The sequence below is a fragment of the Sarcophilus harrisii genome, chromosome 2 (assembly GCF_902635505.1).
Source record: "Sarcophilus harrisii chromosome 2, mSarHar1.11, whole genome shotgun sequence".
NCBI lineage: Eukaryota > Metazoa > Chordata > Mammalia > Dasyuromorphia > Dasyuridae > Sarcophilus > Sarcophilus harrisii.
In genome coordinates this window covers 555,663,136-555,678,291 of record NC_045427.1, presented here as the reverse complement: position 1 = coordinate 555,678,291, position 15,156 = coordinate 555,663,136, and the positions used below count along the sequence as shown (strand labels likewise).

Below are 15,156 nucleotides of genomic sequence, written 5' to 3'. Positions count from 1 at the left end.
GGTGTTTCCATAGATACTAGCCATGGTGTGGTACTTCATCAGAAGAGTGAAAAACCATATTGGCTTAGTAAGAATTTCTGTTCTCTAAAAGAAATGTTCCATGAATAATAGCTGAGTTACATGAAAACATTCATGTTTAGCAAATCTAGCAACTTGTTGCTAAAATCTATGAACTGAGTAGGGATCAAGGGGTGGGAAATAAAGTTAATGAATAGGCAAAAAAGATCATTAAAATTTTTCATAATAAATGTAGTGATACAAAAACATGGATACAATTAGAAATAATATGCATTAATCAACATTCATTTATTTAGCAGCAATTATTAAGCAGTTTCTGTGTACAAATCCCCATTAGGGATGCACAGATAAATTCTCTACAACCCCTGCTTTCATGACATTAATATGAGACCCCACCACATAGTGGGTAAAGGATTGAACCTGAAAGCAATAAGACCTAAATTCAAATCCAGACTCAGGTCTGGAGTTCAATTAGTACTCAATTAACTTCCTTCAGCCTCACTTTCCTCATCTGAAGGAACAGAATAGCACCTACCTCAAAAGATTGTTGTGAGAATAAAGAGAGACGATTTGTGCAAAGCATAAATATTAGCAGCTATTATCACAGTGTAATAGGGACGGAGGGGAAAGTACAATGGAAAGGAGAGTCTAGACAGTTAATAAGAAGAAATTCGATGAGTGACTTAAATTGGGTGTATGTATGTAGGGTGAATGTAGGGTGAATGACTGTTCAAAGGCTCAGCAATGGAAGGTGAAGGGATGTGTGAGGGACAGAGAGTCCAGTTTGGCTGGGTCACAGAAGACAGGAGGTAGAGTAATGTCCAGTGAGATAGGTGGAGCTTGTATGGGTTGTATAGGGCTTTAAAAGCCAAATGGAAGGGTTTGTATTTTATACTAGACATCTTAGGGATGTTTACAGGTACTTTAGTGGGGAATACACAGTGATATGGTGGGATCTGCCCTTAAGGGAAATCACTTGGAGGAGTATGTAGAATGGACTAGAATGGGGAGAGGTCAATTAGAAGACTGTTACAATAATGGAGTCGGAGGTGATGAAAGCCTGAACTAAGGAAATAGTGTGTGAGATAGGAGATGTGGTTGTAATTTTTTATGCTTGCTACTTTTTTATATAATTGAGGCCTAGTAATAGTAGACCTATTTAATTCTTGATTTAAAAAAATTCCTTTGAGATCATAGATTTTTATTCTTCTGAATGAATTTATTGTTTTATCTAACTTTATAAAATAATCCTTTGGATTGGAAGTTTGATTAGTAGAGCACCAAATCCATAAATTAATTTAGCTAGTGTCATCATTTTTTAATCATATTGATGTTGCTCAGTCACAGACAATAAATATCTTTCTATTTATGGTCTTAGTAATTTTTAATTAATAGTTGTGTTTGTTTAAGCCCTGAATGTGTCTTGATAGGCATTTATTTATTCATTCATTTCTATTTATTTATCCAGATAATTATCCACTTTATAGTTATTTTGAATGGAATTTTTCTTTCTCTTGGTTTTTTTCCCCATTTTTGTTACTACTGTTTAGAAATACTGACGATTTTTGCAAAATACTCACTATACAGATGTAGAAACTGAGGCCCCAGAGATTAGAAGTAATTTGTGTCAGTCCAAATAGGTAGTAGTCATTAGAACAGGCAGGATTAGAAACCTGAAAATGGAGGGCCCAACCCAAAGCACAATTCTGAATTAGATAATCTCTACCTCGTTTTTAGTGAGGTAGGGCCATCCTGTATCCTGTATTGATTGTTTTCCTGCCTTACTTCATTGATGAGAGTTCTACTTTAATCTTGGTAATGATTGATAGGTATAGTTTTTAGATAGTAATAAAAAGAGAAATGGCTTATTCCAGGTCTGTTCTTCCATTATATAGTAGGCTGTTAAATGATTTACAAACTGATATCATTGGGAAACATCATTCCATAAATGCAGTCACCTAAAATCCTTTTTCTTTTAACTTCATTTCCTTTCTGTGTGAGATGATTATATGTTCCCCAAATAGGAAAGTCCAATTTCTCTTTTTTTTCTTTGCCATTTTGTTCTAGAATATTCACTATTCCAATATACGGAAAGTTTTCTATATAAAATTGTAGTCATAAATAAAACAGTTCCAATCCACAATCTCGTGTTGAAGAGAGCCATGTGTACCCAGAGAGGACTATAGGGACTGAGTGTGGATCACCATATAGTATTTTCACTTTTTTTTATTGTTGTTTGCTAACATTTTGTTTTTATCTCATTTTTTTTCCTTTTTGACTTGATTTTTCTTATGCAGCATGATAACTGTGGAAATATGTACAGAAGAATGGCACATGTTTAACATATATTAGATTACTTGTTGTCTAGGGGAAGGAGTGGAAGGTAGGGAAAAATTTGGAACACATTTGAAATAAAAATTTTGCACATACAACATAGATAATGTTAAAATTATCTATGCATGTGTTTTGAAAATAAAAAGATTTAATAATAAAATGATAAATAAGCAGAAATTTTTTAAAAATTAAAATTAAAAAGACAGAGCCAGAAGAAAACTGAGACCTTATCTTATCATAGGTTATAGGATCTCAGATTTAGAGTTCAAATAGATTGGAGAGATCATGAAATCCAATGTCCTCATTTTACAAATGAAACTGATGATGCTCAGAGAAAGCAAGTGAATTGCCCATTATCCTAAAAGCAGCAGGTCTACTGCAGATGGTGCTTGCCCCACTAAGTTATAACTAGGTACTGATTAGTGCAGAAAATTATTTGAATTAATCCTGCATATTTCTATTGTGTTGGAACCATATTTCACATAATTATAATTTCAAATAATGTCCTGATGATTTCAAGGGATTAATTATTTGTACAAATCAGAAACTAGCTAAAATCAAACTGTTAATAATGTGTGATTAAAGAAATAAACTCCAGTAGAGTAATGATGTTTCTGCAAGGGCTATTCATGTTTAAAGTTATTAGAAATAGCTTTGATTTATTATTTCCATTCACCAAACTAACACTTAAGTGGCCATAAAATATAATCCATTGTACTGGAAAATGATTCAAAAATGAACCAAGGAACTTATATTCCAGTAGGGGAATAAGACAGAGATCTACAAAACTCTAACCTGCAGCATGGTAGCTATTCATTGGAGAGATCCAATCTGGATGATTTGAAAGATTCAAAAAGGGAAAGAAACTTCACTTATAGCTGAGGGGCAGGAAAGCTTCAAGAAGAATGTGTTATCTGTGAACAAAAAAAAAAAACTGGCTTTCAACAGGTTGAGACAAATGGGTTTGGGAAAACTATTCCAAGAACATTGGGTAGGTTATACGATAGCATATATAGATATAGATATATAAAGGGCAGAGAAAATTGGGGAAGGTTGAAAAATTACCATGCATATGTTTTGGAAAAAAAAAGCTTTAATAACAAAAAGGAAAAAAAAGAATATTGGGGAATGATGAATAGTCTGTTTTGACTGGGATGGAACATATATGAAAACTGAATTCCAATTCTGCCTTTAACCCTTAGTAGCTGCGTGACCATGAACAAGATCACTTGACTTCTCTTATTCCTAGTGCCTTCCTCTGTTAAATATTTCCCATTTATCCTGTATAAAGCTTGATTTGTATGTAATTATTTGTATGTTGTCTTCCCCATAAGAATGTAAATTTTTGGCAGGAACTGTTTTTGGCTTCTTTTTGTATCCCCAGGATTTAGCACAATGCCTGATGCAGGAAAGGTGCTTAATAAATGTTTGTTGATTTATTGATCCTAAATTCTAAAAAAAATAGATTTAATTCAAGGAAAAACTTCTTAACAATTACAGCTGTCCAAAAAAGAAATTATCCTAAGTAGGTAAGGAATGACTTCACCTTCACTGGAGATAATTCAGGCAGTGACTGGTTGTCTGCTTGCCAGGTACATTGTAGAAGAGATTCTGATAACTTTCAGCTTTAATATTCTGTTATGTAACTGTGTGCCTTTACATTTATGGTTAGCTTCTCACAAAATGGGAATGAGTAGGGAGACTTACAAGAACTGCTCTAAGTGCTTAGCTACTACAAGTTCATCAATAGTCTGCTGTATGTAAGCTAGAACTATATATCAGAACCCTATTATGGATTTCCTTATAATTCAGCCTCAAAAATAATAAGCTTTAATTTTTTTCCCTCTTTGAATCCATAGAAGCCATTGAAAAAGAATCTTGCTTTTGGACTACCAATGGTCAAATTAAAATTTATAGATGTGATTCTTAACATTCAGCTTTTTGGTCAGACCCCTGTTTTGAGCTTATGAAAATACATTGATTAGAGTATCTCAGCTGAGATGGACCGGATTGGATAGGTTAGAGAGAACATTCAAATGGATAGGATCACAGATACATCTGAGTGTTTGAGATTGTGAAAAAGCATCTCAATTGAGACTCCCCATTCCCATCACATGTATAAAATACTTCTGGAAATAAGCAGGTTAGAAATCACATTGTTTCAAATATTGGAGGCTGATGAGTAGCCTGCATACTCTAGTCCCTACAGTTTGCCAGTAAAATATCCCTTTCTACTTTCTCTTTACCTTTCTTTTACTTTCTCTACCTCTCTACCTCTTCCCCCTACCTTTACCAAAGCTGATGGTCAAATGAAGAAGAGAGGAATAGACCCTTACCACAGAAAGGTTGGGAAGTCCCACTGCAGACAAAAGGACAACTCTAGATTTTGCTGTGATTTTCTACCCCCCACTGAATTCCAGATATTGTCTGAAATTGCCTCCTCATTCTCTAAGTACATCTTTGCAAGTTGGGATTTCTAAAGTACAGTCAAAGGCTAACTAATTTGGGTTTGGTTTTTGGTTGAGGATGGAGGGGGGTTGTGCTGGGTCAAAATTGGCATAGTTATAATTCCTCTAGTGTTTAATAAAAGGAACAAAATGATATGAAAGTCAACGAGTCATAAAAAATTTGGAGCTATGGAAAGGACTTGATCTACTTTAGATTGCCTGAGGGAGGCTCTCCTGTCCATTCCTGGCCCAGTGTGGAATGTACTAGTGGAGTTTCTGAATGAGAATGAAAAAAAAAAATAACAAAACCACCAATTACATGGAACATTTGGCTAGTGCTGTTTCTTAGCCAATTTCTAGTTTTGGAGAAGTCTATTTGGTTCCTTTTATTTATTTTCCTCCTTAGTTGAAGATTGGAATGTCGTGTTCTCTCCATTCCTCTACTAGAGAGTGTGCTGTCTTGTGTGCTGTCTTTGTTAACTATTAAACAACCTTACAAGAAGAGAGTTATTGATTACTTCCTTAGATCTGTTATTCCCTCCTCAAGTTGAATTTAGGTTCCTAAGTTCATAGATGTAGAACTAAAAGGAAAGTGAAAGGACATCTAGGCGATGTAGTGGATTCAGCACTAGGCCTGGAGTCAGGAAAATTAAAATCTTTATTAGCTATATAATGCTAGGTAAATCACTGGTTTAACCCCATCTGCCTCAGTTTTCTCATCTGTAAAATGAGCTGGTGAATGAAATAGCAAACAACTCTAGTATCTTTACCAAGAAAACCTCAAATGGGGTCAATGATAAATTAGACCCGATTGAAAAAAATTACTAATCTCATCTAATCCCCTCATCTTAAAGATGAGAAAACTAAAGCCTAAAAAGGTTAAGTGATTTACTCAAGAACTTCCAGGTAATTAATATCCAAGTTAGAATTTGAACCTAGGTTTGAAATAAATTAGATTTGAGGAAATCCTTAATTTGATTGATCATCCAGATGACAAGTAGGGGAAAATCTGAGTTTATGTTGGCACATCAACATTAAATTTTTAAATAAGAGAATAATGAACCCTCTATTTTCCTTATTGGTAATTCCATCTAATGGATGTGGCCTTTTGTAATTCAAGTTCATAAGTGAAATGCAGATATTTACTGAGAGCCTGCTCTGAGGAAGACACTGTGGTGAGCCACATAAAGACACAGAGCTGAGTCTGGTATGTTCTTGTCCTTGAGGAACTTACATTATGATGCATTGCGGGAGTGGCATAACACAGGGACACAAATAAAGTAGAGGATTAAAGTACATGAGAGACTGAAAGGCTTTGGCTGTTGTTGTTTGTCCTTCGTTCTCCAAAAGGACCAAGACATCAGGGGTGATATCATGAAATGCAGTGAATTGGATTTGAGTGAGAGAGGGCTGGGCAAAGTCACTTGCCTTGCTTTCTCCTCCAGAGGCCAGATATAGAGCAAGATGAGTGGACTAGCCCTGGATTCAGGGGGAGACTTTGGCCTTTTTTAAGCTAAGATATTCAACAGGTCTCTGTCTGATGGAGACTGCACCCATTCGATGATTAAGGCTGGGCAGCAATTGAGGCAAAGAATCTCCTCTTTCACCTAGTCAAAAAAAAAAATCTAAATAAATAAATGAATGAATCTGGGAGGGGAAGGCCCTGGCCAAGGCTATGGCAATTCAAAGGAAAGAGTTTAGGTTCCCAAGTTTATAGATGTAGAACTAAAAGCAAATGGAAAGGACAGCTAGGTGATGTAGTGGATTCAGCACTAGGCCTTGAGTCAGGAAAATTAAAATCTTTACTAGCTATGTAATATTTAACCCCATCTGCCTCAGGTTTCTCATCTGTACAATGAGCTGACAAAGGAAATAGCAAACAACTTCTTTGCCAAGAAGACTTTTGTCTGGGGAAAGGGGAAAGTAGAGAATTTTTTAAAACAAAAAAAAATATCATTAAGTTAATACAGCAAATATTAAATTACTACATCTAGTTCAATACAGGATTTGACCTGTATTGACCTATACAAATCTACCAATCCATAAGTGGATGTTATGTTAATAATAGGGGAAGAGCTACATAGTATAGGGGACAGAGTTCTGGACTTGGCATCTAGAAGATCTGAGTTCAAATTCTAACTCACATACTAGCTATCTGTGTGACAATGCAACCACTTAATCGCTTTCAGCTTTAGTTTTATCAACTGTAAAATGGGAATAACAATACCATTCACCTCATAAAACCATTGGGCAGATTAAATAAAAAAAACAGATGTGAAGTGTTTTCTAAACCAAGCTTATACAAATGCTAGCTATTATTTTTGTTATAATAAAGTTGTTGCTGAATGATTCTTCTAAATGTTTAGTGAATAAATTAGACTCATTCTTTTATGTATTTCTTGTCTGTCCTTTTGAAATAAAATCTCTTTGAGGGCAAGCATTGTTTCATTTATCTTTGTATCTTCAGAATTCACCACATACTCTTATAGACATGTTTCAGGCTTATGGAAGTACATTGATTTGAATATCATAGGATAGACAGGCATGGACAGGTTGGAGAGGAGGACATGGGGCATTCAAATATGTGGGATCACAAATACACCTGAGAATATGAGACAGTTTAGGCTCTCCACCCCCATCCTATGTGTAGAATACTTCTACAAATAAGTAGAAGGTGGGAAACTACAGTGTTTCAAATGTTGGCTAGCCACCAGGAACTAGTCCCTGCTATTTACCAATAGAATTTTTCTTTCTTCTACTTCCATTAGTAAATGATCATCAGTTGATGATTATGCAAATAAAAATAACAGCATTCTTTTCATAGTAAGTATATTCTAAACTAATTTTCTTCAGCTTTTTTTGATTGTACACACCTCTGTCAGGGAAAAAATGGGACCAAGTATGCATGCATATTTAAATGTATATTTATTTATAAACTATATATGCCTGGAATATAGTTGACATTTAATTAATGCATGTTGAATGAATTTGGCCTATTAAATTAATTACAAATGCCCTGGCAATCTTGTTAAAACTTTCATTTGCTTAGTAAACTTTTTTCTTAGTTTGGGCAAAAGTAAGCTTCAGTCCAATTCAGGATAATATATAGGAATCAAATTCTGAACTGGTGGAGACCGAGTTACTAAGGCTTCGTTTCCTCTATGGACTAATAATACTTTTTCACTCAGACCATAGGGCTTTCATTAATATAGGCAGAAAATACTTTCACAACTTCCATTCATTGTTCTATTTTATTTGATGCTACAAAGAAGTATAACTCCTTTTGCAACTGACATACTTTTAAATGTTTGAAGACCACTATCGTGTGCTAAATGGAATCTTCTCTAGATGGAGTTTCAACTAGTTTATTCAGTCTGTCATTTGTGTGCCATAGTCTACAGTCCTTTCCCTATCTGGCCAACCTTTTTTGGAAATCCCTTTGCTTTGTCAATGTGTGAATGTGTGTATATATGTACACACACATGTGCATTAGATGGGTGGATGGGTTCAAAATGGTGTAAGGTTCTGAGGCTGGACATCCGTTATAATTGGTGGGAGGACTCCCAGTGGTTAAGCTCCCTTCACTAATATATCTTGGCAACTCATCTGAAACTTAGTCTTAGTTATTATTGCAAATAATCCTTTGCAATATCCTTTGCAAATATCTTTTGCAAAATATATGGTATAGAACTGAACTCAATGTATTGTTGTTTGTCATTTCCATCATGGTCAACTCTCCATGGCCCCATTTGGGAGTTTTCTTGAAAAAGATACTAGAGTAGTTTTCCATGTCTTTTGCCAGCTCATTTTTACAGATGAGGAACTGAGGCAAGCAGGGTTAAGTGATTTACCCATGATCACACAGCTAGTAATTGTCTGAGGCTGGATTTGAACTCAGGATGATGAGTTTTTCTGATTCTAAGCTCAGTATGCTCTATCCATACTCTACTTAGCTGCCTCACTCCAGATGTACACTTCCTTAAACTACATTGAAACTATTAGCCTTCTTATTTTAAACACTATGTCTCTATTAATGCTGACGAGTATATTTCTTTGTTTTGGGGGGTTCTGTGTTATACTGTTGTTGCATAACTTAGAATCTGTTAAAACTTTTAGATCTTTTTTTTTAACCTGCTTTTTTGCCTGGCGCTGTTTCCCCAATCTTGTATTTTTATAGTTGAGTTTTTGAACTTAACAATAAGACTTTGCATTTATTCCTATTAGATTCTGTCTTCTTAAATTCAACTTACTATTCTAACCTATCAGGATTTTGGGGGGGAGGGGATGCTAACTCATCCATCATATTAACTATCCCTTTCAGCTTCATGGTATTTGTAGATTTGATAAGCACAACATATTTCATCATCCAAATCATTGTTATAGAAAAAAAATGAACAGCATAGAGCCAAGGACAGATCCCTAAAGGGTACTTTGGATGCTATAAGTGATGATCATTTCACTGTGCATATTGTAAGCTATTATCATTTTAATTCTTTCTCTCAAGGTTGTTATCAATCCATTAACCATTTCTCTTTGGGTACACTCATTCAAACACTTTCAAATCCACCTAAATATAGTGTCATGTGGTCCAAATTTCTCCATTTTGTCCATAAAGTAATCATGAGAAACCTTGTCAAATGCCTTGTGAAATCAAGCTGCATTGTGTCCATGACAGTCACCTAATTATTTAGTCTAGTAATCCTGTGCCATAAAAAGAAAAGAAATATATCTGGCATGAGGTCTTCTTGATCAGCCCATGCTGAACTTAATGATGAACACTACTCTTTCTAAATGCTCACAAATCATCCCTCTAATAACAATATTTTACCAAAAATTAAAGTCATTTGCTAGTCTGTTTTTGTAGAAACCTTTTCTTTCCTTCCACCATAAAAAAAGAACATTTGCCCCTCTCTCGTTATGTGATCACAGTATATTTTCAGAGCTGGAAATTTGATCTTATAAATAATCTGAGGCCCAGAAAGGCTGACGTGAGTCTCATAGGTGTGAGAGGGCATGCCTAAGACTCACATAACTCTTATGTCCTGGGATACATGCTTCCTTTTATGTTTCTCCTGAGAACATTGAAAGTGGCTAGCAGTCATGTCCATGAGATCTTTCTATATCCCAGGATGTAGAATCTGAGGGCTGGACAACTGATCTTTAATCTCCCTTCCTGTTCCAAGAATCTATAACACAGATTCCCAGACCATTGAGCCATCTATTTGTTGGTGGGGAGCTGCACAATTCTACTTCCTTTTCCTCTATCATAGTATTTAAAAAGAAGTTGTTTGGAATGGGATTGTAGCTCCCGCTTCTATTTAATCCATGATAGTTGGTACCCAACTCACGATGGGAAAAGAAGGGACAGGTATTTGGGTTTGCCTAGTGTAGAACTGAGGACAGAGCTTGCTGTGGGTTAGACCAAGGGTCGTCCATGGCACAAGCTAAAAAATTTTTGGACAAAGGAGTTGGGAAAGGCCATAGCTGAAAGATTCCCCACTAAGGGAGTGGCTAGAAGTTAATGGATTGATCATAAGTAGATTGAGCTGGTTAGTGGGAATTCAAGATACTGAGTGGAAGGTATCAAAGATAGACACTGGTATCCACATGATAAGCAGGGGTTAGTGACAGATTCCTAAAGTCTGAGGATCAAATAGAGATGTTACCTGGGGATAGGTTTAAAGACTCTTTACTAAGCAACAGAGAGGATCTGATTTGTTCCCAATTCACAACATTCAGTTCCTTTGAAGTCCTATGTGATGCAGGTCCCACCTTGTATCAAATTAGCTGTAGCTATCAGAGAATTATTAAATCATAAAGCTAAAGGATTAAGGGACCTCAAAAGTCATCCAGGTCAATTCCTTTATTTTACATTATGAGGAAAGTCAGGCTCAGGAAAGTTGTAACTTGCCCAAGATGACCTCCAAGGCGACTTGCCCAAGGTTACCCAGGTTCTCTGATGCATCCCCATCTAGCTTCCAAATATTACTTATAGAGCAAAAAGCAATCTTACTTATCCTCACCTTTGGCGCCTTCAAAAATCTCTCTATCCAATAAATTCCCCAGTAAAAGCCCTCTATTTCAGCCAGGATCCTTCTTTTTATTGTTTCCAAAACACACTATTTAATAATTATTTATTCAGTTCCTACCATGTGCAAAGCATTAATTATTGTTGAGTGATCTGAAAGAAAAATGATGCTTTTTGAAAGAGATGGGGGAGACTGGAGCTGGAACTAGTGTTGATGTTGATAAAGGAGAAAGGGTGGGAGGTAAATCATGAGTTTGAAATGAGTTTCTACCTTATGTAGAAACATCCAGCAAGTAGTTGGAGATACTTTACAGAACTGAAAGCAAAAACTGATTAGAGTATCATTCATCTTAGACCCCCCAATAAGTCTTTGAAACTTGTTCACTGTCTAAATCTAGCTCTCTGGGAGTTATCCTGAAGGAAATTTCATTTTTATTGGTAGCCTTGATAAAAGAGGTAAATTCTTAAGAAATCTTCCTTTCTCTTACAGACAGTAACAGATGTACAGTTTGGCCCCATGAGAATCCATCAAGATCAGCTTCAGGTAATATCAAAACATGGGTGATCATTCTTTGTCATGTTTCACTTTCCAACTCTTTAGGTGAATCTCACTTTATATAATCAATGTTGTGCAGAAAAACTTTGTGTAGATCAATTAACATAATACATACATACATATATATATATATATATAGCTTTGTTTTTTGTTTTTTTAGAAATTTCATACTTGAAACATACTAAGAAAGCTTGCTAATTATAGGAGCTTATTTATAGTGGTTCTTTTATATTGTCAATAATACTATCTTGCTTTGTCAGCCTTGGAAATCCAGATTTTCATTAATTATATTAGCTTAAAGTGAGAACCATCTATGCCTTCCTTACTTATTTGACCAAGAGTTCAAACCTGGCTTTCAAATTCTATTCACACTCAACAAAATCTTCCACATGTTGATGCTTCTAGTCGTTGAACTAGATTTTGGATTCTAATTAATAGATTAGGAAGAATGAAGTGGTGCTCAGCAATGGGAATTATTTGGTGTTTCCTGCACTGAAAAGTTAAAGAAAAGCAAGTAAAAATGTATAGGTTTGTTCACTCTTTTTTAAAGAAAATATTCAACAAATCTCATCCCTTTCAAAAAATACCTAAAATATGCTTACTATAGGAAAAATATGCATATAGTATGCAAATGCTAGGGGCTAAAGTAACAAAGATAACTATATGATCTTCCCTATCCGGAAGGAGCTTATGATCTGTAGGGGAGATGAGAAACTTGGTCAGTGTCAGGGGAAGCTTCTTCATTGCTTTTTCAAAAGCAGAAAGTCTGAGCAATTCTTTATCATAAAAAATCACTGCTATTTTCATATTCATCCTTCACAAAATTAATTCCAGACCTCTTGATCTCCCCAAGTTTCTTGGACATCACTTAACTAATTCTTTAATGTTCCCGGTGATATTTCCTTGCTTCTTTGCATCCACGTTCTCTTGTGTTCTCATGCCTACTCTGGGCAACACTAATAATAGGCTATGTTATTTCTCCTCTGCCTCCAAGAGCATTCACCAGAAGGAAAATCTAAAGCTGATCTTCTGTACTATGTTTACTCTGCCTGTCTGTAAGGATCTGCCATAACGGTCTTGTCATGGATCACTGGGTTATGTAGAATAGCCTCCATCTTGGATTTTGGTTGATCTCAGATTCATTATGATGTTAGAATATTACATAACCATCAGACACACCATTATACCCAGATGAATCTACAAAGTCTGTACCCAGATGAAAGACTCAGTCAGAAAACCCCTAGTTTTCCCAGAAGAACCTCTACTTCTACTATAACTCTGAACATTACAATCTGCCATGCATTTTATAATCCAGAAAATCTCATCTATCTCTTCTCACACAAAACCCTCCATTGCCCAACTCCATGAAGTGGCACAGACTGTCCTATACTTGGGAGTGCCCTCCTTCTTCATCTCTGCCTCTTAGAATTCCTGGCTTCCTTCAAGATTCAGCTTAAATGCAGCCTTCTACAGGAGGCCTTTCATGGTCCCACCAGTTACTAGTGCCTTCCCTTCTCAGTTACCTTCCATCTTGGATGGACCTATTTATTTATAGTGGTCTCCTGCCCTAGAATATGAGCTCTTTGAAGGCTTTTTTCTATTTTTTAAAAATTGTTTGTTTCCCCGGAGCTTACCACAGTTCCTGACATAGAGCAAACAATTGATAAATGCTTATTGAATAAATGATTGGACAGCAATTCCTAGACTCTAATTCTTTTTTTAAATAATATTTTATTTTTTCCAATCATATGTAAAAGCAATTTTTAACATTTCTACATAAAATTTTCAGTTCCAAATTTCCTTTCTTCCTCCTCCCTTTCCTCTTCCCTAAGGTGATAAGCAGATCGATATAGGTTACATATGTACAGTCATGTAAAACACATTTCCATATTAGTCATGTTGTGAAAGAACAGAACAAAAGGAAAAAAAAACTAGAAAAAAGTGAAAATAATATGCTTAGATCTGCATTCAGACTCCATCAGTTCTTTTTCTAGATGTGGTAAGCATTTTCCATCATGAATTTTTTAGAGTTATCTTAGATCACTATAATGCTGAGAAGACTTAAATCAATCATAGTTGATCATCACACAATGTTGCTGTTACTGTGTACAATGTTCTACCAATTCTGCTCATTTCACTTAGCATCAGTTCATGTTAAGTCTTTCCAAGTTTTTCTGAGATCTGTCTGTTCATTGTTTCTTATAGCACAATTCATGTACCACAACTTATTCAGCTATCTTGTAATTGATGGATAACTCCTCAATGTCCAAATTCTTTGCCACCACAAAAGGAGCTGCTATAAATCTTTTTGTACCTTTGCTTCCTTTTTCCTTTCTTTCTTGATATTTCTGTATCTTTTTCTCCCTCATTCCCAAAAAGACTTACTCCTGGACTTTCTTATGAATCTACCCCAATTCAGGGAAGATTCCCTAAGATGATAGTTGAAGCTTGTTTAGAAATATTCTACTTTCTTTCCTTTACAGTTTACTCATAGTCACAAAGACCACTCTTCTCTTTATCTGAGTCCTGTTAGGAGATATTCCACATCCACAGGCTTCTTAAATACATTATCTCAACTTGCCAACAACAGTTGGGCTTTGGTCAGTACTTTTCAAGTCAAACTTTAAAGTCAAGATATGCCTCTTTATTGCACCAAGCCTTGTTATCTGAATGATTATAATAATAAAATAATCAGACCCTCTTAACAATATCCCTGATGTTATATTTCCTACCATGAAAGGAACTAGATCCCCTTTCTCCTTGCAGCAGAATTTGTTTCAAACATTTTGTACGTAGAGCTCTTAACTAAACACACCCTTCTTCACCAACTATGGGTTCAAATTCAGTCTTTTCCTAACATCATACTTAACACTCAACTGGAATCCATGATTTGCTTGTCAAATGAAATGAACCTGGTCCAGGTCTTCTACAAGCAATCATAGACCCATCACCAGATAACCAACAACTTTTAAGGTGGAGACTGATCACAGATGTCAATGTACAATTGTTAACTCAACTCGCTATTTTAGAAACTGGAAGATAGACCTTCAGGGTTTTCTCTGATTGTTTAGAATCATTGCTTCCATACCTTTGTCCCTTCCTCTTGTTGAATGACCATTGTTCCACTAGTTATTGCTCTGGAAAGTTCATGAAGACTTTGAACTTCAACAAATTGCTCTGCAATCAGCCATCTATGCTCAGAAATGACCAAGAAGAACTCGTGGTTCTGAGACTCCTGATAGGGGCATGAGTACAGTATCTAGTGGACTGCGAAGGCTATAAGCTAACCAAGAAGACCTAGAATGTCCATACTCCAGAGATAATCTATATGTTCCATCAACAGTACCTTGCAAGCTCAGCCCTTAGAGGCCAGTAAGTTGATCTGAATGGAAAACTAGTATCAGAGTTTCAACTTTATTTTATCTTTTTTTTATCACCTCATTGCTTGGATGTTTCAATAACTGCTGGTGGGCCTACCTGCCTAAAGTCTCTCTCTGCTCCAATGCATCCATTTTTCTTAAAATATAAGTGATTTGTCACACTCCTCTTCTCCCACCCACTCAATAAATTCCCTGGCTGTCCAATGTGTCTGAAATGCTTCCCTTACTCATCTCCATCTACTGCCTTCCTTCAAGTCCCAACTAAAACCCCATTTAATCTGGGTTGGACTTGATAAAAACCCTGGCTTTATTCATAAATATCATAGCTCTAGAGCTGGAAGCTTTCAGAGGCCTTCTAGTCCTATCCCTTTATTTTACCAATGAAAAAACTAA

At 35.8% G+C, this 15,156-nt stretch overlaps 1 protein-coding gene across 2 annotated transcripts in view; it reads left to right on the top strand.

The window, feature by feature from the left end:
- The window catches only part of PDE8A (phosphodiesterase 8A), a 256,329-nt gene that overhangs the window by 141,058 nt on the left and 100,115 nt on the right, over positions 1-15,156 (top strand). For both annotated transcript variants that reach the window (XM_031955687.1, XM_031955686.1), the window contains exon 2: positions 11,318-11,371. In XM_031955687.1, the coding sequence (XP_031811547.1) occupies positions 11,318-11,371 (54 nt within the window). The remainder of the gene's footprint in view (positions 1-11,317; positions 11,372-15,156) is intronic.